The sequence below is a fragment of the Protopterus annectens genome, chromosome 2.part1 (genome assembly GCF_019279795.1).
Source record: "Protopterus annectens isolate FY-2018-M chromosome 2.part1, PAN1.0, whole genome shotgun sequence".
Lineage (NCBI taxonomy): Eukaryota > Metazoa > Chordata > Ceratodontiformes > Protopteridae > Protopterus > Protopterus annectens.
The window spans coordinates 1,973,003,710-1,973,031,220 of NC_056729.1; the positions used below are offsets into that span (position 1 = coordinate 1,973,003,710).

A 27,511-nucleotide genomic window follows, 5' to 3' on the forward strand; every position below is an offset into this window, starting at 1 on the left:
AGGAAGGCTGAAAAGATAAAAATATGCCAAACAACCAAGCATATATTACAATAAACATTTACTTAATCTAAAAGCAAATACACTACATAGATTGTATAGAGTTGAGAAGTACAGAATAGTCCCAGCAAAGAGGGGGATGGTGGGTGGGTAACCTGGACTGCAACAGTGAATACACTCGAACATCTACATTTATGGTAGTTACACAACTGTACTATGTTCATTGTGTTTCACTGTTGCAGTCATTACACTTGAGTAGAATCCCAAAGGTGAGGTTGGGTGGCTGGGTCTAGATTGGATCATACTTCCTCTCCCCCTCAACTAAACAGACCCTCGCCTCAACCTACTTACTACCCTATCTGTTGTATGGTGCTCCCTTACTAACCAACTTATCTTCCTCTAACGCTTCTAAACTGGAAACCTGCTACAACAAAATCTCAAAGTTTGCAACCTCATCCAAATTCTCTGCTCAGCACTGTATCCCCCTCCATCAGCTGCAATGGCTAGAACTTCCCAATTACCCAGACTACCTCCAACTCTGTACAGCCCACAAGCTTATTTTCAAACCTAATACATGTCCAGCACTTGCCAACATCTTACCCTCACACACCCCTCTCAAACCCCTAAGATCTGCCCTCCAAAACCTAATCTCCGTGTATAAACCAAATCGTCCTGCTGGGCAGCTACTTCTATCCTTTACCTTAGCCAAAAAATGGAACTCCCTCCCTCCATCTCTAAGAATCTCTGAAAACTTTAAACTCTTCAAAATCCAGCTCCATTCTCACCCCTCCCATAGTTGGAAGTGCAACTGCACTCTACCTACCTAACTTATCACATCCAAAGTCCCATTCTTTCCCTTACTTACCAGGGATCTATCCTCCAATAATTACTCTCAGATCACTAACTAACATTTCTAACCTATGAACAAATTTTACCCTCTACAACTGTTCTCAACCTACAAACGTAAATATGCAAGATATGCTGTATATATGTTGCAGTTCAACTGTTCTTGCTTGCCATTTTACATCCACAAGGTATTTACTGCACCTTTTAGCAACTATGTATTGAATTTTGTTGACTTTGAACTGTGTTGCTTTTACTTTGTACTATGTATTCTGAACTATGAAGTTTATACTTGTATTATGGAGCTATTCTCACCTTTTAGCATCTATGTATTGAATTATGTTGACTTTGAACTATGCAGCTTTTACTTTGTACTATGTATTCTGCATTATGTAGTTTATACTTTGTACTACGGAGCTTTTCTCCCCGGGGCCTCCACTGAAAACGGGCTCTTCGAGCCCAGTGGACCTCCCCGGTCACCAAACTAGAAATAAATAAATAAATAAAAATTTGGAATCCAAATGAATACTTGAAACTATCCAATTCTTCACAAACTAAAAAAACTAGGAGTCTTAACACTGTGGAAGAAAAACATTCTCTCTCCTCAAATTATTTACAATTATGAAGATAAGGAGGGTCTTTTATCAATTATAATAATACAATTTAGTAACAAAATTTGGACATTAATGCTTACTGGTTTCCTGGAATTGGAGTAAAAACAATAAAAAAAAACACTTAGAACTTATCATTAAAAATGCGAAGGGTAGTCTGATTCTAGGAGGAGACTAATTGTTTAATGATTCAGAAACCTGTAATAAAAGACCTTTTCATATTACCTCTATAGGGAAAAATCTTAAAAAATGGACAGATAAAATAAATCATATAGCTGTAAGTTATCTCAAAAATAACTCACTAGAATGCTCTCACTGTGATTTTAGACGTAAGACTCAAACTAGAATTGATAAAATTTTTATATCCCAGGATCTAAAAACAAAAATATACTTTACAATAACCCCATAATGCACTCGTTTTTAATCTTCAAACGGATTTTAAGAAATTGTCTTTCACTAAAAGAATTCCAGCCTATATTACCAAATTAAAACAGTTTAAACCTTGGTTAGACTCAGAAATAAAATATTTCCTAGATACAAACCTAACCAGTAAAGTAAATGTAGTAATCCTCTGGGATTCCTTGAAAGCTAATTTATATGGCAAAACTATTACATGGTTTAATAATAAAACAAAGGAATGGGAGTCTGAATTATCTAACATACAAAAACAAATTGTATTGATTAACAATGGTAATAAAAGAATTTTCTCGAATAAGAAAAAGGAAATTGAATCTTTAAATAAAAAATATAATGACATTCTAACTCACAAAACTAATTTGGCCCTAGAAAAGTTAAAACTAAATTATTTCTTGGGGTCTCCAAAATATACGTACAACCTAGCATTGAGACATTCAATTGAAAATTATATTGTGAGTGTGGTTCATGAAAGGAGGAATAATAAAGTTTCTACTATAAGTGATATTTTAGATGCCTTTAAATTAAATATCACTTCTCAGAACAGTACAAAAATAAAGATTTTCAACATAGAATTTCAGACCATGGCTTGGACTTTTCTAAATTAAAAAACCTACCAGAAAATTTAATTAATGATATTCAGAAACAAATTTCCCTAAAGAAAATTAATGAAAAAAAATTAAAGAAAGCAAAAATAACAAAGCACCAGGCATAGATGGTATTATTAATGAAATATATAAGCTTCTACCATCCTTTGCAATATCACTCTTACACAAAGCTCTGAATGAATCATACTTACAAGGTATAATTCCACCTTCATGGAGGTATTCATTAATTACCCCTATACTAAAAGAAAATAAAGATTCTCATTGGTGTAGTTCATATAGGCCAATTTCTCTGATTAATAATGATTACAAAATTTTAATGTCTATTTTAGCGGTCGTCAGGGGCTGCGTAGGCGCCTCAATGAAAACCGGAGAACCGGCCTCGGTGTCTGGTTTGGGTCTCGGCTGCCTATCCTTATCTTTGCGCTTTTTATGCATCCCGGTCGGTTGCTCCGACTGCATGGTATAATTAAATTTTCTACCAAAATAATGTTGGGCGAAATCAAACCGACGTTTAATAGTTCGTTTGGTAAGCCTAGCACAAAACCGACAACCTGTGACGTCGTGGTCTGGGCCTAGGCAAGGGATACAATAAGAATGAAAATCCTTATGAGGTATTTGCTTCCCACAAGAAATGCAATTATTAACTTTTTCTGACATCAGACTGAGGCAAGAAAAGGTTCCCTAACAGGGTACTCTTAGCTTTATTGAAGACTTCGGACTGAAATTCGATTTGAAAATCTCAAGAGTCGGCCGACCGGCACTTGCGAACTGCTTATGCTTCGGGCACCGCACGGCAAGAAAGACTGAAGAAAATGGCATTGGCTGCCTCTTTTATACCCCTGTCGCACTGACGTCAGGGAAGAAGCGACAGCAACCGACACCGGACCAAGACTTTGGAACTCGGGCCGACTGCGGGACCACCTGACGGCAGATAACCCAAGTGTGATGACTGCACCAGTGTAACACGATGAACATCTGAAGATACATGGGGATGAAACCAAGTACAGATAAGACCGTGGTAATGGTAGCAAACTGGGGAAATCAGAAGAAGCTGAGAATTGAGACAGAAGGGAAGACAGTGGAACAGGCTAACATCTTCAAGTATCTGGTAGAGGCAGGCTATGTGTGAAATTACAGGACTGCTACAAGATCACGACTGAATGATCAGGGATACTGCTTGTTGGGAATGGGCAGTGTACACGACAAACAGCAACACACTCAACTGCATTCCTGTGGCCATTAAGCATTTCACTTTCTTCACAACAGTACATTAAAAATGAATGCACAAAGTTTTCTTTTTTTGGAGGGGGGGGAAGCAGACTGTGAAAGCAATGGGCAACTACAAGATTACTGTTAAAAGATCATTAATATGGCTCATCTGGGGAGTTGGAAGTATATGTTATCCCACAACAACAAGCTGAACTACATTACTGTGGTCCTTACACTAGTGCGATTTCCTCACAGTTAAAGATAGCGTGCCCTTTTAGAAAAGGTACATTCCATTGACACAGTCTGCATTTGAAAGGAGATACTGTATAAAGACACTGTCCACGGTCAGCCATTCAGGTTACTATATCATAATTTCACTTTAATTGTCTTAAGATGTAATGTGACCCTCGCCTGAAGTGCACAAGTTCTCATACAACTCTCATTTCAGTTTGAGACCAATAGATTAGGTAATAAGAATCTACTCAATTATTAGTGATGCTATTCTTGATTCTGATGGCAAAGACTAGTCCAGAGTTTTAATGCATGACAAATTACTGGAGGAATCACAATTACTATTCAACCTATACCATTTGTGATTACTACACCTGGTTATACCACTTTCAGTGAAGAAAGCAGTAAAGCAAGGAGGAAAAAAAAAAAAAAGCAACAGCGAGAATGAAAAGACTAACAGAATACAGGATGGTTTGGAAAAACTTACCCCAGTTTAAGCATGTTGATCATGTCAAAATTCACAACGTCAAAAATCTTCATTGCTTCATCATCACCAACAGAACAAAACAGTGCTCCGTCGGAACTAACAGCAATGCTTTCAATGACACCTAAAAGAAAAGGTTATTTTACAAAGATGTTCGTTCTTGTGGACAAAATATAACTCTTAAAATCAGTGTTAGAAAAAGAATAGCTGGCATGAAACTAAATGGAGTAAACAAGGCAAAAGAATTGCAAATGTCAAGTGAAATTTCTCTAGATTCTGTAACAGTTGGCAGAACTAAGTAGCAAAACTTTTCTATACCATAAACGTGTTTTACTTTCCATAACTGGTTTTAAATGTATACAAAGTGTCTCGACCTAGTAGCAGTATTTCTGATGCACAAGAAAGAACTTTTCAGATATCCAAGTGGAAGATTTGCAATTGTCCTAAAAAAGAAAACAGGATGATTATCATGCCAGATTTAGTGCTGTTCTCTCACTTTTGCATTTTAAGTTACAAGACTGAACAGAATGGCTGCATGATTATTGTAATTTTATTTCAGATTATTATGTAACACTATCAGCTCAAACTAATATCATCTTGAATGTACCAAGTAAACAACTTTCATTCTGATGAAATGATTTTTAAGAAGGTAACACAATAAAACAAACTGGTCTCAAAACCATGAACTAAAACTAAATTCCAAGAAGTGTATAATCGTATCCTTTGGCAAGCATGACTCCCCTTGTAACATTCAAATTGATAACGCACCCCCCACAAATTGATCCTCAAGTTAAGCACCCGGAATAACATACCAACAAGCCCCTTTGATTACCACTGCACCCAGTGTTGTAAGGAAGCCCTGTTTCATCAGACAGCTTGTATCTAAATGTATTACATACAGGTCCAGAGATGCATTTGGTTCTCATTAAGCCAATTTCTCGTCAAAACTGGAATGAGCACAAAGTTTTTTTTTTCACTAAAAACAAAACTACTAAAGGGCCTAAATCGTAAAAACTATTGTAAAAATATAATAAATCATAAAAACTATGCAGACCATCTCAAAGCCTTGTCCCTTTTCTCAATATCGTCCAGGCTGAGAGGTGACTTCGGACTTGAGTATCAAGCTTCAACGGACTTATTACACATTCTAAAGTCCAATGGTACTATAAACATTTGGTCAAGAGATCTAAAGCTGTTATGCAAAATAAATAGAATGTGTTGGGAGAACTAGGTATGCAACACAGAAAATGCTGCTTCTATAAAACAATCTTCCACTCTACATAAAATTAAGTACTTCTCTTACTTTTTCAAAGGTAATTGGGATGAATGGATGGGTAACCACAAAATCACCCCTGTCTTACATGGATAGAGGAAAAGTACAGTTGTGTACACTTACCATAAATGTAGATGTTCGGGTGTATTCATTGTTGCAGTCATTATATTTGGGAAACCCTGCTGGCAGGTTGCCCTCAGTCAGCTTGAATTCCAAAGTTCTGGGTCCTGCGTCTGCTGCTGTCGCCCCTTCCCTGACGTCAGGTCATCAAGGGTATAAAAGCAGCAGCAGATGCCATTTTCTTTAGTTTTTTTTGCCCCAGATGTCAGGTGCCCCCTAAAAAGGTAGCCAAAATTTATATATATATATATATATATATATATATATATATATATATATATAAATACATGTACCAATGTAAACTTTACCTTCATCTATAAGCAAATACACCACATAGGTTGTATAAATCAGAGAAGGAAAGATAGGCTCCATCAGAAGAGAGGGGGATGGCGGGTGGGTAACCTGGACTGCAACAGTGAATACACTCGAACATTTACATTTATGGTTAAGTATACACAGCTGTACTATGTTCTTCATGTTTCACTGTTGCAGTCATTACATTTGGGTAGAGTCCCAAAGCTATGGTTGGGAGGCTGGAGCTAAACAGCATTAGGAGTGGCTATGAGGCCCTGCAGAACTTCAGTGGCAAAGCCTGCCCTGGATTTAGAGTAGAGTGGCAGATGATAGTGTTTTGTAAATGTGTGCACTGAACTCGCAGCCTCTAAAATGTCCTTGGTTGGTACTCCCCTGAGAAAGGCTGCTGAAGTGGCAGCAGCTCTGATTGAACGTGGCATAATGCCCTTAGGCACTGGCTTGCCATGGTGTTAAGTAGCAGAAACGAATGCAGTGGCCTATCCACTTTGAAATAGCCTTTCCTTGTGATCCTGCAGCATATCTCACTAGTAATTGCTCCGTCTTTCTGAAAACTTTGGTTCTGTCCAAGTAGAATCTAAGCTGTCTGTGTACGTCCAAAGAATGCAGAATTCTCCCCCTTGTTCTGTGGATTTGGATAAAAAGTTGGCAGATGAATAGTTTGGTTAAGGGTCACACTGGACACTACCTTAGGCATAAATGTTGGGTTTGTCCTGAGAGAGACCCTGTCTGGATAAAAAATGATAAAAGGTTCCACAGCCATAAGTGCCTGTAGCTCTGAAACTCGTCTTGCTGAAGTTATTGCTAGGATCAGAGCTGTTTTCCAAGATAAAAACTTTATATCAGCAGTAGCAGCTGGCTCAAAAGGAGGCAGGGTGAGTTTTTCCAAGACACAGTTGAGGTCCCATGCAGGCATTGGTGATCTCCTTGGAGGCCTTAAATTTTTGGCTCCTCTGAGGTATTGCTTTAATAAGGGATGAGAAAAGATTGGTGGCTCTGTATTGTAATGAGACGAAATGGCAGAGACATGAATTTTAATAGATGAAAAAGATAGGCCTTTGTCCAGCATCTCAGTTAAGTATTGCAAAATCTGAGGAATATATGCCACAGCTGTATCAGTTCCTTGTGCCTGGTTCCAAGCACAGAATCTCTTCCATTTTCCAGCATAAGATTTTCTAGTACTAGGCCTTCTGGCTTCCAAAATGACATCCATCACAGCTTTACTGAGAGGTGCGTTTTGTATGACTACATTATCCGCCATGCTGCCAGGTTTAAAGTCTTGAGTTGGCTGTGCAGGATGTGATTGTTTTGCTGGGACAGTAGATGAGGTATTTGAGGTAAGGTCCAAGCTGGGCAATGAGACAAGTTCCTTAGGTTTGGATACCAGTACTGGCGGGGCCAGTCTGGGGCAATCAGTATCATCTTTGGCTTCTCTTGTCTGACCTTTAGGGGTACCTTGGGGAGGAGAGGTAGTAGGGGAAAGGCATATACTGATAGGTTTTTCCACCTGAAAGATAGGGCGTCCACTTTCCATGCTTGTCTGTGATAAGTCCTTGTGCAAAATCTTTTAAGTTGGTAGTTGTGAGGGGAGGCAAATAGATCTATGTCCAGGCATCCTCATTTCCTTGTTATCATGCTAAAGACTTGTGGATCCAGCTGCCACTTGTGGGGATCCATGAGGTTTCTGCTTAGTTCGTCTGCCAGAGTATTTTTCCTTCCTGGCAGGAACTGTGCCTGCAGATGTACTTGGTAAGTCAGTGCTGTGTCCCACAAAGTCATGGCTAGTCTGCAAAGGGCTAGGAATGTGTGCCCCCCTGGTTGTTTATATACCACATGACCGTGGTGTTGTTTGTCTTTATCAGTAGTTGTCCCGGATGAAGTAGGTCCTTGAAGGCTGTCAGGGCATTTTGAACAGCTAGCATCTCTTTTTGATTGATATGTAGATGCATTTGGTTTGAGGACCATGTGCCCTGAATGCATCTTCCTGCTATGTGGGCCCCCCAGGCATAATCTGATGCATACGTTGTTAGGGTCTGCCTGGCTGGGGGTAATGTGAATGGCTGTCTCTTGTTTTGGCGACAAGCCTTTGCCCACCATCGAAACTCCTGTTGAAGGCAGGGAATGAGAGTAATCATTGCTTCCAGGCTGTGGCAATGTTGAGTCCAAACACTTTTTAGGTACCATTGAAGTTTCCTCATATGCAGTCCTGCATATGGAATTAGTCAAATGCAGGATGCCATGAAGCCCAAAGCCTGCAGAATTTTTCTTGCAGATTACTGGGCCTTTGTTGCCAACATTTTGAAATAAGTAGCCAGTTGCCTTTGTTTGTCTGGCGTGAGATAAGCCATCTGAGCAGTTGTATTTAAGCTTGCACCCAGGAATACTATCTCTTGAGAGGGTACTAGTTTTGATTTCTTTTCGTTGACTGTGTACCCTAGGCATGTTAGAAGTCTTTTCACAAACGCCAGATGCTGTAGAAGAATGCCCTTGTTCTCTGCTTAAATTATATAGTCGTCCAAGTAAGGATATATTTGTATTCCTCTTTGTTTGCAGAATGCAATTACTGGTGCCAGGCACTTTGTAAAGAGCCTAGGTGCAGTAGATAAGCCAAAGGGCAGTGCAGAGAATTGGTAATGCATTGAGCCAGCCTTGAATCTGAGGTACCTTCTGCATAACTGTCTGATTGGGACATGCAGGTATGCCTCTTTTAGGTCTAGAGTCACAAGCCAAACGTTCTTGCCCAGCATAGGCAGAAGCTGCTACAAAGTCAACATCTTGAATTTTGGTATATCCAGGAATGTGTTCAGAATAGATAGGTCCAGTATTGATCTCCAGGCCTTGTCCTTTCTGGGTACCAAGAACAGTCGTGAGTAAAATCCTTGTCCCTGCTCTTGCTCTGGTACTTGTTGAATGGCCTCCATGTCCATGAGGGATGAGACTTGTTTTTGTGCCTCTGCCCATTGATTTTTTGGCAGATCTGGCCAGCCGTTTGGCTTTGGCAGGGTATGGAAATGGAACTTGTAGCCTTGTGACACAATATTTACAACCCAATTGTCATGGGTTATAGGTTCGTACTAGGCTATCTGCCCTAGGGCACTTATAAGCCTAGCCAGAGTGCGTGTGGCTTTCACCACCCCTTAGGATGAGAATACTACGCCCATTTAGGGTTTAGTTTACTGTGCCTCTGTCTAGTAGTGACACAGAGATGACCCCCGGGGTAAACCTACAATCTCCCATCCACTCGTCAAGATTTCTCTTGAAGAGAGTTAGTGAGGGGCTCTGCCTAACATAGACTGGGATTCTGTTCCAGAGTGTAGGGAGCCTCTGGGTTATGAATCTGTCCCTCCAGCACGTCCTATTTATTTCTGTGTTGAGGTTCAAGTCTCTTGCTCTCGTGGCTCTGATGGATTTGGATTTTCTGAGGTGGAGCATGTCCATTAATTCCGGATTGGACATGGCCTTGTACGTCAGGCACAGATCACCTCTGAGTAGGCGGTATGCAACTGAATAGAGCTGGAGTTTCTTCAGCCGGGCAGCATATGACATACGTTTGAGACCCTTTATCCTCTTGGTGAGGAACTTTTGGGGTCTTTCCAACTGCTGCAGGTGTCGGGTAAGATGCATTCCAAATGGGGCATTGTACTCAATCATTGGCCTGATAAGAGGAGCGTACAGGGGCACAATGACCTCCCTTGATCTAGATGCAAATCCCTTCATGATAAGGTGGGCAATATAGAAGGTCTTCCTAACCACTTTGGCAATGTGAGTGTCAAATGAGAGGTTTCTGTCAACTTGGGTCCCTAGGTCCCTGATTACCTCTTCCATACTTAATGGATTACCACCTATGTGGTAATTTGTGGGTACCTTGTTTTTCCCAAAGGGTATGACTATACATTTTTTGGCGTTTAGCTTTAGGCCATGGCTCTGGCACCAATTATCCGTTTCTATGAGGCCTCTCTGAAGCATGCCTGTGTTCGCTGGAGTATCAATTATGGCACCCAGTTTGCAGTCATCTGCGAACTTTGCCAGCCACAATCCTCCTATGTTTGCCTGCACCTCGGAAAAATAAATGCCGAACAAGAGGGGTCCCAGGACTGAGCCCTGTGGGACACTGCTTGTGACCGGCTTAGCGTCTGACATGGCTCCAGCAACTCTGACCCTGTGGGTTCTGTCCTTGAGCCAGTTTGCAACCCATCTTGTGACATATGGGTTTACATTTAAGCTGGTGAGTTTGTCTATGATGCCCGAGTGGGGTATTGTGTCGAAGGCTTTTGCAAGGTCAAGGTAGGCTGTGTGAACTGCCTTACCCTCATCAATGGCCTTAGTGACTGTTTCAAAAAAGTCGACCAAGTTCAAAAGGCAGGATCTGCCCTTGACAAAGCCAAATTGGGTAGGATCCAATGTCTGTAGGTCCCCAATGTCTTTGTTTATGAGTTCCATAATGATCCTCTCCATAGCTTTGCAGACCAGGCTCGTCAAGCTTATGGGGCGGTAATTTCCAGGGTGGAGTGGGACCAACTGTTGCCGTACGCCACTCTTTGGGTACGTATCCTGTAGTAAGGCTAAGATTAAACAGTAGTATTATGTGTGGGTTTAGTTCCTCTTGGAGTTCATGTAGCACACAGCCCGGGACACCGTCCGGTCCCATTGATGCTGTGTTTTTAGCTTTAGAGAGGGCGGCTCTCACCTGGGTATCTGATATGTTAGGGAGGCTACACTCTGCTGGGATAGATATTTCTCCTTTTGGGGGGGGAGGGGGAGGAAAAATTTGCACTGAACCTGTCTGCCAGAATGTTGGCAATGTCTGTGGGTTCAGTGTATTTTGTGTCATTTTTGGACTAACTCTGAGCATATCTGGGAGTTTCCACCCAGGTTTCTAACATAACTAAAGAAGGCCTTCTGATTGTCTTTTGTCTTTTGCGATTTTTCTCTCAAAGTTGGCCTTGGATGATTTTATGAGTGATCGTAGTTTTTTGCTAGTACTGATCAGAGATGCCTTCCCTTTTAGGGATTTTGCTCTGTCATGTAGTAGCTTCCTCCTCCTGTTGTAAAGTTTGTTTATGGCTGGGGTCCACCATACTGTGCACCTGCCTTTGGGGGAATGGGTCTTGGTTTTATTTGGGATTGCATGATCCATGCATTCTTGAAGGTGCCCGTAGAAGGCATTTGTAAAGGATTCAGCAGTGTGGGTTGTGGTTTCCACTAGCCCAGGGGCTTTGAAGGATACCACTTCAGTCTTAAGAAGTGTGAAGTTGGCTTTTGAGAAGTTCTTCACTGTGGTCTTTTGTGCAGGGGGTGGGGGCGGGATGTGGATTTCCAGTGACATTAATTTATGAAAAACACAGCAACGTGAAGAACACAAACCAAATAGCAACACACCAAACAGCCAGTACTTCTTCCAGCAACTCTCCTTTATTGTAAGCGACCTGGTACCTCGGCAATTCGCCTTCAAGGATCACAACTTACTGCTATTCAGTGGCAGTTTTATATTAAATGATTAAACAATCAATTAATTAATTAACTAATTAATTCCAAAAGGAGAAAAACATATACACATTTTTTTAAAGTGATCTCATGATAATTTCATTTTTAAATAAATATTCATCACAATAAAACTGTCCATTTTTTAACTATACATTTTATAAGTTTATAATAATATGAGTATATAATGAATAGATTTATATATGAAAAAATAAATATAATAAGTTATCTGAAAATCTTAATAAAAACAAATATTATAAAAAATAATAATAATAATAAACTAGTTAAATTTCATCAAATACCCAATTCTAGGTTCAAACCAAAAGGTTTCAAGGTATGGAACTTCAAAATCATCCTAGTTTCCAACTCTAACAAACTGTCAGAAATATTATTACCCTTACAAGTGAAAGGTTTGCCCAAAACCCCATATTTTAAGCTATCAGACTTCCCCTCATGAGCTTCAAAAAAATGTTTAGCAACGGGACTAGATGGATTAAAATTCCGAATGTCCCTTAAGTGTTCTAAGATTCTAACTCTAACCATTCTTTTCGTTTGTCCAATATACCAAATATTACTGCAACTACAGGTAAGTGCATAAACAACACCAGTAGATTTGCAGTTAAAGTAGTGCCTGGGGGTATGGTTAATATGATTAATGGACCTGACATTAACTACTCTATCACATAGACTACAAGAGCCACATCTAAATGTTCCAACGCTAGTGGTGTGAAAGGTTTTTTTGAGCAAACAATTATTGTTTAATATCTCTCTTAGATTTTTTCCTTTTTTATATGAAAATGTTATATGATACGGAAATAACTCTCCTACACATTCATCCTCACAGACCAAGTACCAAAATCTCTTAATTAAAGAGACAAATTTTTCAGAAAAAGTAGTATACTTAGTCACGAAGAATATTTTTTCCACATCTCTTTCTTTTTTCATTATTAGATCTAAACCATCCATTTTGAATATATTGAAATTTTTATTCTTGTTCATAACATTATTCATAACATTAATTTATGGTCTGATCTCACCAATGAGGGATATACTTCCGGTGTGGAGCATTTTGTCCCCATGTTTGTGATGATCAGGTCTAGTATATTATCTCCTCTTGTGGGAATGGTGACTAGTTGTTCCATCGCATTTGAGTTTATGAATTCTAGGAACCTTTGGGCTAGGGTGTTGGGGCTTGAGTAATGTTCCCAGTCTATGTTTGGGTAGTTGAAGTCTCCCAATATGATGGTATTTGGAGAGACATTCATACTCTCCAGTGTCTTCAGGAAGGCTGTGTGGGGTTCCTGAGTTTGAGAGGGTGGTCTGTAGCATGCTACAAACTGTAGGGCAGTTTTGCCTATGGTTAGTTGCACCTGGATGGTCTCCGATGCTTCGTGCGTTGCCACTAACCTAGAGGTGTGGGTATCTTTGATGAATATGGATACTCCCCCTCCTTTTGTGGTTCGGTCCAAGTTTTGGGGCAGGAAAGCATGATATGAGGTAAAACCCGATAGTGCTGGGGTGCTCTCAGGAGCCTTGAACCACCTTATAATGTGCCAATTTTGAGAAAAAAGTGCTAATTTTCCCCCTAAGGGTGCTGCCAGGAGATAAGTGTTTGGTGCAGGCAGGGGGAAGTCATTGGGACTGTTTCCTGTATGGTTGTGATTTGTCTTCTCCAACTTTGGAGGTAGAAGCACACCATTGCTTTGACCTGTATGAACCTTACGCCTGGGATCTGCCTCTAGGGCATCTGGATCTGCCCCTTTGAGGTCTGTCTGACACAGGAAAGGACCAATTCTTTGTAGGCCAGTGTCTACTGTACTTGTAAAAAATCTTTGACAGTTTGCATAGATTTAGCTTTGTCCTCCATTTTCTTTAACACCTCTTCTGCCTTAACACCAAAGTATCATGCTGTAAAGGTGCATCTAATAATTTAACTTTGACATGATCAGGCAGATTTTGTTCCTTTAACCAAGCATGCCTCCTAATTACAGAACCCGTAACTGCGGCCCTGCAGGAGGCCTCCAAAGAATCAAAACCACATTGCAAAGTGTGCTTTCCAACTTGTTCAGCTGCATGCAATAAATCCTGCATTTCCTTGTTTTCTGCACATTCAGAGTTTAACAACATTTTCTGTTTAAGCAATGCCACGACATGCTGCTGACATCTGAGCATATGAAACTGACAGTTTAAGGTCCTTTTAGCCAAGGTAGCAGGTGTAAATCTTTTTTCCCCATCTATCTAGTGCCCTAGAATCTCTGTCAAAGGAGGTAGGGTTTTTTTGCAGCGGAAGCCTTAACTCCTTTGGGACCCTGTGAAATAGTTTCTGGGTCTGCAGCAGGGTTTTTAAAAAGGAATTTATGAGAGTCAGGAACCCTGTAGTATCTGTCAGGCTTAACAGGAGCTGGAGGAAAGGAGTCAGGTGTAAGACTAGACTCTGAAAACACATCATCTACAATGTGTAACACAGTTGGAATGGCTAGTGGCCTGCGTTGAGGTAGTAAAAGGAAATCCCTGAGCCTCTTAAGATTCTGAAAAATTTTGGCTCTCACAGTGGAAATGCTCCCTCATGGTATGCAAGGTTTCCCCAAAAGAATAGTCTTCTGGAGGAGAAGCTGAAGGTATAGATTCTTCTGCATCAGAATCCTCATAGGGGGGAAGAGAATATTCCTGATCAGAAGAGGAATCAGAAGAAATAGAAACCTGATCTGAGATTCATAGTCATTCTCTTGCCTAGGCCTCTTATCAGGAGGGGGATGGGAACCCCTGATCAAGGTAATCAAGTCTTCGGCCATTTTGAACATCTGTTTTTTGGGCATAGAGGCCTGTCCACGTGGCTCTTGAGTTTGTTTTTTTTGCTATAGAAGGTGCTTTAAGTCTTTGCCTTTGAAGCTTAAGTCGGTTTAATGTAAAGATGTTTAGGTCTGAATACACCCTCAGAAACCAGGGCCTGCTCAGCGGCTCTGGACCCTTCTGAAGGAGTAGTACCCGAGGCTCCAATACCTTGAGTTTCCAGCGGCATGGCCGACTCCACATGGGAGTCGGTAGTGGCCTGAGACTCTAAAGTAGCGGTCGTCAGGGGCTGCGAAAGCACCTCACTGAGAACCAGCGACTGGCTTAGGAGGAGCTTCGTCGTTAGTTTTGGGCCTCGGTTGTTTATCTCTCTCCTTTTCTTTGCGTTTTTTGTGAACTCCAGTAGTTGGATGGCTATCTGACATTTCTGGATAATTAAACCGTCGTCCAAAATAGTTTAAAGCAAAATCATACCGACGTTTAATAGTGCGTTGGTTAAATCTAGCACAAAACCGACAGCCAGAAACGTTGTGATCAGGGCCTAGGCAAGGAATACAGTAAGAATGAAAGTCCTTATGAGGTATTTGCTTTGCACAAGAAATACAATTATTTACTTTTTCTGACATCGGTCTGGAGTACGAAAAAAGTTTCCCCAATGGGGTACTTAGCTTTATTGAAGACTTCGGATCTGAAACTCGAACATGAAAATCTCAGGAGTCGGACGACTGGCACTTGCGAACTGCTTCTGCTTCGGGCACCGCACGGCAAGAAAGACTAAAGAAAATGATGTTGGCTGCTTCTTTTATACCCCTGACGACCTGACATCAGGGAAGGGGCGACAGCAGCTGACGCAGGACCCAGGACTTTGGAATTCAGGCTAACTGATGGCAACCTGCCAGCAGGATTATCCAAATGTAATGACTGCAACAGTGAAACACGAAGAATGTCATGTAAATGTCTCAACATATCCTTGTCTGGCCCAGCTCTTCTTTTTCTGTGCAAAATACAAGGGCAGGAAGCTAGCATGGGAATGTAAGGGTAGGCTTCTTAAGATCATCACAGATTAGCAGCCTAGTAATACCCATGTCCCCTTCAAAGATTAAAAGTGATTTTCAACCTTCTTTTGGTAGAGAAACCCTACAAAAAAACAGACTACTCTTGCCGCTACATGCATTTTACCTTCTTGACCGTACAAGTATGTATAAATACATAATAGTACAAAAGTAAATAAAAAAATCTACGAAAGCTGCACACAAACTGTAAGATGTGCCTGAGGAGTCCAACACAAAAAAGTAGGAACAGAAAGCCTCCCATGGTTTAAATATCATATAAAGCAATCTGGAAAGTTAACATATGATGTTTCATCTTACCTGCTTCTTAACATCCAAAGTTCTCAGTAAATTCCTCCTGTGGTATATCTTAATAGTCATTGTGTTTATCATGCCTGTAGAGCCTCTTTAGATGCATCTGCAGCGATACATTTTTTTTCTAAATACCACTTAAGCTCACATCTGGCAAATTATATGCAAAGTAGTAAGCAATTCTCTTCTCTGATTTCCTTGTTAAACTTTAAAGTACCAAGTACATACTGGAAAAACACAATTACACAATTTCTCATTTCAGTTAAATCTCGGTCCACCTCCACTTGACAAAATAATTTTCTTCAAATAAAACATTTCCTTCCAATAATCAAGAGGGTCAGTCTAGACACAAAACTAGATTGCAGCGGAACTAAATTTATGGGACCTTCATACAGCAGCCTGCCAAAAAACAGCAACAGAATTCTCCTAACCTGATTTGCCTGCTTGCAGAACATTATCAATGCAGTTACACAGCTAGCAAGCAACATGGTGAACCAGGTCAGTAGCAAGGGTTTGGAACAGTTTCACAGAAATTTGGAAAAGGGAACTAGCCTAATAACTGACTGGGCCTGTTGTCCTACACAGACAGTGGCAACAGGGGCACTGAATTTGACTAAAAGAAGCACTGCTGTGTATCCTCTCCTCCCCAGACCACTACCACAAAACTGGTGCTAAAAGTGCTGCTTGCTTCCTTTACAGCAAATACATGTTGCCACAGACAGCCCTTACATGGTACAGAATATCCTTGCTGTACAGCTACTCTTCATTCTGTCCTTGATTCACAAATTCTTTGTTTTACATTTTATTTTTCTTTTTTTGCCTAGGTTAGATCAGTGTACTGCTGAACTACACCATACCATGGGAAAGGACTCCGAAGTCTCCTTTCCAAAAGTCATAATCAGCTGAAGGTCTCCTTTGTGAAAGTGATGTCTATTATATTACTATTGACCACCAAGAAGTTTGGGTCTTGACTGTTGAGGAACTTGTCTACATCCTGAAAGTAATAAATCTCAGTAAGCATCTTTATTTCAATCACAAGTAACAGCCTTCCATAAAGCTGATGTCATGCAGACATTTTGTCAAAGCTAATGCAGCAAAGAAACTTCCCCATGTTGCAGGACATTTTTTCACATTCTTTCATTTTCTTCTGCTGCCCAGTGTAACACAGTTTCAAGATGGTCATAAGGACAGCTCTGACTGGGACCTTCTAAACAGTTGTTGCAGCTTTGAAGTATTGCTTACTAGTGAGTGCACAGATTACATTCCTGATGTTTATATAGCATAAATGTAAACTGTTGAAGACTACTGCTTCTGTGAAAGACCCACAATGATCCTATGTACACATTAAGTTCCCTGGATGTGTACACCAAAAATGTCACAAACCTCTGAAAGACATTCCAATACTGCAACACAGTCTGACACTGCTTCAGTGTCACATCAAAAATGTTTCTTTATCATTTTTAATGCAATGTTTGTCAGGCTAAGTACTCTCACCCCCTCTACTACTTATATTTGCTAACTAAACGGAAATGGAGAAATGAGATCTGTGAACAGTGTGTTAATGGCTAGTGCCAACTTTAACACTTGGGTATCTAGAGTGAAATGCTTTTCAGATGCAGACAGAATCCTAGTATTCTGCAGGCCACCAACTGAAAAAAAGTCACTGGATTACCCTTAAACTATGAAAAGTCAATCTTTCAATGTACTCAACTGTGAGAGGTCATAACACAAACACACCCAATAAAGAAGAACTGAAGCAAGTCATAATCAATGTAATCAGCTTTTACAATCAAATGATTTCTGGTGTTATTCCTAGCAAATTCCAATGATGTTTGATGTGATGCGACCTCCATTTGGCAGACAAGACCTTTAATGCCTGCCACAGTTCAAGAGCTATAAAGACCTCTAGTCAACTGTAGACATGAGGGAGTTCATTGAGAGCTGATTATAGCCTGAAACTAGTACATAAAATAAGACATGAGATATACTTGGTGCTGAAAAGGAGGGTAGGCAATTTCTTAAAGTAATACAAGAAATTATGAGAAATCATAATAAATTATCTACTGTTTGTATTCTCAACCCCAAAGAGATGTCTAATTCACTGCAGTAAAGCTGTGTGCAAGATTAACCCTTTATATAACGTGGCACCAAAGCAATATCTGCTACCATCGGTGCAGTTATATTGCTTTTTTACATTACAACTGGCATGAAAACAAACACTTTCTCCAGTCTGGGACACCAAAAGGTTAATTTTCTGGCTATGTACAGTAGACAGTCGATTATCCGAAACATCAATTATCCGAACCAGCCTTCCAAAGTTTTTGGGTAGAAAAAATCATATAATTATTTGCTTTATCATGTTTTTTGAGCTTGTAGATAGCTTGTGTGTGAAAATTAGAAGTTATGTACTCACCATAACGTTCCATCTGAGTAGGAGACTTCATTCGGATGCAACCTGTGGGTATCGGATCCGACCTCGGATCCGAGCCGGCAATTCAAAAGCTTAGGCTCCGAGCTCCTAGCTCCTCCCTCTTACCCATAATCCCCTGCCAAGCCCTGACTGACCTCAGATTGAGTTTGCCTCAAAATACTGACAACAGTACACTAAAACAGCATAAATACTCGCCTAAAAGGTCAGGGGATGGAGGGATAGTTAGATCCGAATGAAGTCTCCTACTCAGATGGAACGTTATGGTGAGTACATAACTTCTAAATCTGAAGTAGGCAGACTTCATTCGTCTGCAACCTGTGGGACAGAGTCCCTAGCTACCTGAATCTTGGGCCGTCATGGAAGGATGTTCCGAGCACCGCTGAGCCAAAGGATGCTCTTCCTCTAGAAACAACATCCACCTTGTAATGAGAAATAAAAGTATGAGGCGAGGCCCAAGTAGCTGCCAAGCAGATATCATCCAATGATACACGGACTTAAAGGCTGACGGGAAATTGCCCTAGTAGAATGAGCCGTAATCTCTGAGGAGCAGGTCTGCCTGAAGTGTCATATGCCTGCAGAATACAATTAGCAATCCATTTAGATTGAGTGACTTTAGATACTGCTTTACCCAGAGCAAATTTAGCAAAGGAGACGAACAGCTGATCTGATTTCCTGTGGCCAGCTGTTCTGTTAATATAAAAACGTAATTGTCTATGAACATCCAAGGAATGCAATTTGTATTCTCCTTTGTTTGAGTACTTGGGAAAAACACCGTAAATTGATTGACTGGTTAATATTGATTCAGAAGAGACCTTCGGAAGAAAGGATGGATTGGTCCTGAGGCACACCCTATCAGGGAAGAAAGACAGGTAAAGCGGTTTGACACACAGAGCCTGAAGCTCAGACACTCTTCTGGCTGAAGTGATAGCTACCAGGAAAGCAGTCTTCCAGGAAAGGTACTTTAAATCAGAAGAAGCTGCAGGCTCAAGGGAGGAGCAGTAAGGGCCTGCAGGACTAAAGACAAGTCCCATATGTACAACCTCCTTGACTGGAGGCCTTAACAAAAAAACTCCTTTGAGAAAAGTTTTGCATAATTTCGCTGTCATAAGGGGAGCTGTGTCATGACCAATGTGATAATGCGAGATAGCTGCCAATTGTACCTTAATCGTGGAAGAACTAGCCCCTTGATGAAAGAGGTCTGTTAGAAAATCCAGCACCGCTGACATAGGTGCCGAGAAAGGATCTAAAGTTCTCTGCCCTGCCCATATAGAGAATCTCTTCCATTTACTCCGATAAACCTGCCTGGTGGAAGGTTTATGAGCAGCCACTAAAATGGCCTTGACCGGTGATGAGATACCGGGAGTCCTAATTAAGGTTGGAACTGGAGCAGCCAAGCTGTCAACTTCAGGGTCTGGAGATTGGGAACTGACATTCCCAGAGGGTGAGATATGAGATCCGAAATTGGATCCAGAATCCATGGTGGATTGATTTTGTGAGACCATACGAAGGGGAACCAAGGTTGTCGAGGCCAGAATGGGGCAATGAGAATCATTCTGCTCCCCAAACTGTTGGCTTTCTGCAGAAGCCTCTGCATCAGAGGAAGTGGAGGGTAGGCATAAAGGAGACCGGGAGGCCAAGCATGCACCAGAGCATCCTCGAACTCCTGGTGGGGAAGCAGAGCGAAGAAATTGTCGATTTGGCGCTTGAGGGAGAGGCAAAAGATCGCAACAGGGTTGCCCCAAACGCAAAAATCTTCTTCGCTACTTGAGGATTGAGAGACCACTCGTGTGGAGAAAGGATAGTGCGACTGAGCTTGTCCGCAAGGATGTTGGACTTTCCCGGAATGTGCGCTACCAGAAAGCGTTTGGTGGAAATTGCCCATTCCCAGACTCTCATGGCCTCTCGACAAAGGGGTAAGACCTGGTTCCTCCCTGCTTGTTGATATACCAGACTACCGACATGTTGTCTGTCTGAATCGCAATAGTCCCTGAAGGAAGAACGTGGTGAAGTGCTTGCAATGCTAGGAGCACCGCCCTCATTTCCAGGACATTTATGTGCAATGACGCTCTGTGGGATTCCACGTGCCTTGGACAATCTTTCCCGCAGAATGCCCCCACCCGAGGCAAGAAGCGTCCGTGGTCACTGTGGCTCGGGAAATGCAGCGCAAAAGGTCTCCCTGCCAGGGCCCGGAGAAAGAAGCCACCAAAGAAGGAGTCCCTGCACGCCTGCTGATCGCAATCGGCGTTGAGAAGAACACAGAGGGACCACTGAACTTGAAGGGTCCATTGAAGAACCCGCATGCGTAAACGGGCATGAATGAGAAGCGGAACAGCTGCCGCCATAGAACCTAGGGCCCTCAGGACCGAAGCTGCAGTTGGAGATGGTTGCAGGATCGCTGTCACATGACACTTCAGGCTGGCAATACGGTCTGGGGTGAGGAAGGCTTGCATTGATCTGGTGTCTAGTCTTCCTCCTATGAAATCTATAACTTGTGTGGGTTCAGAAAGATTTCTCCCAGTTTATCGTGATGCCCAGCCTTGGTGCTAGTTGAAGAAAGTAATCCCTGGCTGAGCACAGAAGATACCTTGATGATGCCGTCAGGAGCCAGTCGTCCAGGTACGGAAAGACCTGTAATCCCTGGAGCCTCAGGTGGGCCGCTACCACCGCTAGCACCTTGGTGAACACCCTGGGGGCTGAGGTGAGACCAAAGGGAGGACCCTGAACTGGTAATGACTGGCTCCCAGCCGAAGCTTAAGAAACCTCCTGGATCGCCTGTCCATCCGAATGTGGTAGTACGCATCCTTGAGGTCTATGGAGCACATCCAGTCGTTCTCCCTCAAGAGGGGAGTATAGATTGCAGGGTGACCATCCGAACTTTTGCTTGGTTACTGACAGGTTCAACTGGGAAAGGTCTAAGATTGGTCTTAAGTTCCCGCCTTCTTTGGCACCAAAAGAACCTGGAGTAAAACCCTAATCCGGTTTGATCTGGGGACGCTGGATGGCTCTTTTCTAGCAGCTGCTTGATTTCGAGCTGCCGCCTCCCTTTGGTCGGGTGGAACATCTGGGAGGCTGCGAGATTTGGGAACCTTGAATAGGGAATAGAATATCCTCTGATATAACTCAAGCACCCAACTGTCTGTTGTTATGGACTCCCAAGAAGTCAGGTGCATCGAAACCCCCGACTGCCTCCAGAGACGGACAGCCGGGCAACTCTTCAGGGCTGCTGCGTGGGTCTCTCAGAGAAAGGTTCTCTGGACCCAAAGTTGCCAGGAGCCCCTGCCTCTAGCACGACGACCTCCCGTCCTCCTCTGCCACGGAAGGACTGGTTATCCGGAGCAGGTTGGGACTGCTGCGACTTCGGAACCACATCTTCTTCTGTCCCTTTTGGTTCTTAGAGAAGGACCTCTGGGGAGCTGAGAAGCGGACTCAGACGGCAGACAGCGTCTTCCGTCCTTTTCGCCTGGACTAATGTCTCGCGAACAGTCTTGCCAAACAAGGCAGAACCATCAGGGGCATTCAAGGTCGCCTTGAAGGGTTCTGCAACACAATGGCGGAGCCAGGCCTGTCGCCTCATGACTAGGCCTGCTCCGCTGGCTCTAGCGGCTCCCTCAGTAGCATGAGACAGTAGCCGCATAGAAGTATTGGATACTGATCTGAGAGTGGACATCCGGGTGGAGTAAACCTGTTTATCCTCACTCGAGATGGACTCCGGGGGAGATGCAGTGTATTCTTTAATCAGATCCCGCTGCATCCTAATGACATGTGCCATGTAGTTCAGCGAGAAGGTTGCTGAACTAAAAACTCGCTTCCCAATGCGATCCATCGAACGGGACTCCTTGCCCGGAGGATGCACGGAGGGACTCTCCTGGGCCAATTCCCTCTTCGTGGCTGCAGCCATCATCATGGCATCTACTGGGGGACCCTTACTCCAGTGGGTGCGGTCTGATGGAGGGGAAAGAATGCAGTCCGGGCGCTTAGGGATAGGCTCAATGGTGTCCGGATCCTTCCACGCCCTGATGGAAATAAGATCCACCAGGGGGTCAGCAGGAGGGGACACCCAAGAGGTAGAAGGGCCCGCCTCGAATGCCTCCAAGAACACAGACTCGTCCAAGAAGCCTTGGGGCAGACCACCCCCTGATCCTTAACATCTCCATGATGTCTCCAAATGAGACGCCCCTCAGGGGTGACCTAGGGAGCCTTCCCTTCATCCAAATCTGTGTCTTCAGTGACGGACTCAGGGAGTCCATGTGCCTCCTCTTGCACTTACGCCCGAGGTACTTCATCGGGGCTGTCCGAGGAGTACTCTTCAGCAGTTGGATGTTCCAGGAACCACTTGGGACATCGAGGCGGGCTGTCCCTGGGACCGGCTGGTGGGGGCCTGGCCCAACTGCAATGGAGTGCGGATGGAGCCGTGGCAGGACCGGGGTCCGGATGTCCTCGAAGTGCCCTTTCCACTACGCGAAAGCCGAGGGGAGCCAGCTTCTAAGCCCGAGCCGACCCCACTCGGATCCGACGACGGATCGGAGTCGGAGCCAACCGCCTGATCCGAGACCGGTGTGCTCCGACCTGGACGGAGCTGAAGACACACCAGCTCCCTCGATCCGAGGCTCGGCCCTCGGCTCGAGGTCGGGTCCGGCACCAAGCACTCAAGGGATGGGACGGATCCGAGGTGCGCCGACCCATCGGATCCGACCCACCCCGATCCAAATCTGCACGGCGCCGACAGCTCCAACCCGTGGTATGGGTCGGAGAAGGAGCCAAGGGGAAAAAGGGTCAAGCCTCCCGGCTGGGGGCTAGGAGCACTCCCATTTGCATTTGGGCCTGGATGAATTTCCTCATCATCCAGTCCATATCAGCTTCACTCATAGAAAAGGTTGATCTAGAGGAGGCCACCGGCGGACCTAGAGAGCCGCCTGGGCCCTCCTGGAAGGGTTAGCCTCCTCCTCGGGTCCAGGAGAGAACCGAGGGAGTGGAGCCAAGGAGGAGGAAAGCTAGAAGGCACAGGGAGGCCCGCTAGATGGAGGAGCCAAACCAGAAGTTTCGCCTCCTCTTGTGGTGCTTCCCCTGTGCCTCCTTCTGTCTTTCCTTAGAGAATCCTTCCCTCCGCAACTTAGAGGGAGGTTGAGTCCCAGCCGGAGGGAGAACTCACAGCAACAGGTTGCTGAGTGGAAGGGCAGAGGCCGGCGGTATCTGGAGGTAAAAGACCCGCCAGCACCAACTTCGACATCCGCCTCAGTTCGGGGTTGAACCCTGCACAAATGGTACAACCAGATGACAGGTGTTCAACCCCAAGATGACGAGTGTGGCCATCTGCCGGGACAGCTTATGGCCACACTCACATTTCAAAACACAGCCTTATGGGCTTCAGACATAGTAACCCTAAGGCCTAACACACAACACACACAAACAAACTAAGCAAAACCCGATAAAATTAACAAAAAAGAGAGAGAAAAGCCTAAACACACTCAACACTAACTAACTCAAGAAAGAAATTAAAGATTTTTAAAACTTTTTAGTCAAAAACTATTTTATCTTCACCAACGCCAGGAGCTCTGGAATTCCGTAGCTACTTGAAAAGCGGCAAACGAAATCTGAGGTCAGTCAGGGCTTGGCAGGGGATTATGGGTAAGAGGGAGGAGCTAGGAGCTCGGAGCCTGCTTTTGAATTGCCGCTCGATCCGAGGTCGGATCCGACACCCACAGGTTGCAGACGAATGAAGTCTGCCTACTTCAGATATATTCTTTACTGTCCAATGGAATCATTGAATGGTTGAAAAGTGTATTCCTGAGAGCAGAAAAAAACAAGATTTTAGAAGTTTTTTATACAGTTCAATTATATGCTTGATTATCCAAGCAATTTGATTATCAGAACTACCCTAGGGTCCCAATTAGTTTGGTTAATCGACTCTCTACTGTAGTAACTTTACTAGTGGTATACTGCGTTTACCATTAAAACTGATGGGAAATGTTACTTTGAACCATGCAGTCATGCTATTCCATAAATGGCTTCTCACCTGTATCCTAACATAGTAACAACAATAAGATGTAGGTTGACTACCCATGACCTATGTACACTAAGAACCTGATGTTAGTTGTCAAGATCTCAATGCCTTTATGGCAAGTACCTTGAGAATGTCATGAGAAGCAGATCCTCAGGGTCTGTTCTGTCTTGCAGGTATGCCCTATTTATGTATTTACTGGAAGGAAACAGATAAATGTGCAGACAATGGTAACAGTACATGCTGCCACACAACACAACACGCACCTTTACAAACGTGCATATATTTTTAAATTTATACAAACATATATCTGTGTGTATACATATATGTGTGTGTATAAATATATATATATATATATATGTGCGTGTGTATATACATATACACACACACACATATATATATATATATATACACACACACACACACATTTATATAGATATATATATATATATATATATATATATATATATATATATATATATATTTATACACACACACACACACACACACATCACACACGTATATACGAGCACACACAAATCTCTTATGTAAATCATGTGTGTGTGGTGCCTGAGGTGGGCTGGAGATGGGTGTAACAGCAAAAATGCTACTGTAGTTATTCCCTTTCTTTTGCTGATCACACTTGTGTGGTGACTGCCACAAACAACTATGTTTCAGGGGGGTTAATCTCTAGATAAAAATGGAGGGAATTACTGGTTGGTGAACAGTGCACAATATTTCAGTGTGCAAGGTGAAATTCAGTTACTATGGCCATTTGTTATTTCCTTTTCATCATAATCTAATAAGAGAATTAAACTGAAGGTGGCTCTCTTTTACAGGGAAGAGAAGCAGGATGTCTGGGGAAAGTGCACAGCAATTACATGCTCACTGATACGGACTTGTCTAGGGGCAGTGGCTGTACCTATGTACAACCAGCTGAAATAACTGAAGTTAACATGCCTTTCAGTTTCTTCATCATCACATGCAAGAACTGTGCACAGAAAGTGGTCATCTCATTTTGAATGGAAGGTTGCATGTGAAAAGTTACATGATCCATGAGAGAAAAAAATTCATTAATATGACTTCTTAAGGGCAGTGTGTATATGGCTGAGAGTAATAACCTGAAATACATTATGAGCCTTTTTTACTTTCTTCACCATCAATAGTATGCAGTGGTAATAAGGCACACTGGATGTGAATGCATACAGCAAGTACATAATTACAGTCAAAGAACCAGCTATATGGATTATGGGGGCAGTGTGTGCTGTCTGCTAGCAGCAACATGAATTAGGTTAGTGGCCATTATGCATTTAATTTTTCTTCCCAGTGAGACGTGAGACACATATACAATTTGGTTAATGTTTTTTAGGCGCACCTTATTTGTGAAAGCAAAGGAAAGTTATGTAATCACTGCTACTTTTTCACTGTCATGGCTCACTGTGAGAATGGCAATGTGACCATTAACATTTATGCAACTTCTTCAGAGTCAAAGATGGTGTACTTCCTCAGAAGTGCACATTCCACTGGGACAGTCCATGGATTCACTACCAGTACCCTTTTGGCTCCTTTATTTCAACTATGAGGTAGAACAATAAGATTCACTCATGTCATGACAGCCTTACAGTTAATTTACTCTAGCCTAAGATAGAACCTAATCAGTGCAGTCATTCATCCATGTAAGGGTCAGGTGTCAGGAAGTGGCCAGTATGCAAGGCATGAGGGGCCCTGCACCGCCTCCCCCAGTCCAAACACATATCCTCAACATCTGAGATACTGCTAAAAACTTTTGCCAGGGAAAAGCTCCTGTATGTTACGCCACAAGACCAAGTTTCCTGGCCTCTCTGCAGCATGGAATACCATGACACTCCTGCAGAAGTCCATGATACGGTGGTCACACCACCTGCCTTTCCAGTGAAGGATGCCACAGTCATTCAAGCACTCAGGCCACTAACCCAACAAGGGTTGCCTGTGTCATACTCAGGGCATTACCCCTTTATGTCACAGTACAATTAAGCTGTACTTTGTTTTTTTTTTTTTTTTTTTAAGAAACATAGCGAAGACAGCACATTTTGGGACTTATAAGTAGTAACTGTAAAATTATTAATTTACAGCCTCCCTAATGTAGACATCTTAAGACTCAATTCAAGATAAACATCAAAATATGCACAATTTCGACATTACTCCCTGGAAGCAAATACAGAATACATACAAAAACATATTTCACAACATAAAAATGAAAAAAATGTTTGTCTCTCTGAAAGCGATGCTTTAGAGCATCTGAAATACTATTACTTTAAAAAACTGGGGGGGGGGGGCGACATTACTGGGAACTGTGCTTTGGCACCCATAAATTCATTGCATTACTGCTTAGTACTTCTACACCGAACACTTTTACTAACTGAATACGCAGATTTACTACAAAAATTTTAATTGGATGTGCCAAATAACTTCAGAGATGGAACACTCTACTATAGTCAACACAAATAAGCATATATACAAATGGCCATTAGAATGGGCAAGGGTGCCAAGCTGCATTATACTCCGTTTTTACTAGTTGATGGCAACTAGCTGAGAAATGTATTAAATGAAGCTCTCCCAGAAGGAAAACCAGTAACTGTAAAATACATCAGTTTGGTTTATATTCAGATCCTGGTTGAAGATCATATCTGGATGTTAACCAAAAAAAAAAAAAAAAAGAAATTAAAAGAAAGTTGTGCCTGGAAAGACACTGTGGAGACTCACTGGGGAGCAGACAAGTGTAAAGTGCAGATGCAAGTTATAGTTTCCAACAACTTTGAAGAAAACATTACTCAGATATACTCAAAAGGTCTTTAAAATAAGCAGAACACTAGAGAAGTACACACTGAAATGAGGAGAGCAGGGAAAAATAAGCAGTGAATAAGCTTAACACATTGGTCAAGTTGCAAAAGTCCGAAATGGAAATAAAGGAGAAACAGACAGAAAAGGAGGAATCTCAAAAGGAACTGCTCCAAAAAAACTGGTCGGCTTGGAAGACTAAGTGACAAGGGAAAAATCTGAGGTTTGTTATCACTGCTGACAACCTGGAAGGAGCAGATCACTATTGGCAATTGACTGGTGCCCCATAGCAGGACATAACAGATGCATTGTGTTCAAGACCCCTGAAATCTTTTGGGAAGTCAGCAGAGACCAATTAGTCAGAAGATGCAAACATATCAATGTAATGAGTTTATGCAAAAAAGGCAGAAGGGATAGTTGTTAAAAGTCAGGCATAGCAGAGTATTTGTAAAAACAAACACTATCCAGCTTATACCAGACAGAAATTAAACAAATGTACTTCAGTCACGAGGAGTCGTTAAGTGCAAAGTT

General features: G+C 42.5%; 1 protein-coding gene across 1 annotated transcript in view; it reads right to left on the reverse strand.

Moving 5' to 3' along the window:
• PPWD1 (peptidylprolyl isomerase domain and WD repeat containing 1) overlaps positions 1-27,511 on the reverse strand; it is a 636,242-nt gene that overhangs the window by 408,824 nt on the left and 199,907 nt on the right. Inside the window, exon 4 of the mRNA XM_044063362.1 lies at positions 4,401-4,521. Within this exon, the coding sequence (XP_043919297.1) occupies positions 4,401-4,521 (121 nt within the window). The remainder of the gene's footprint in view (positions 1-4,400; positions 4,522-27,511) is intronic.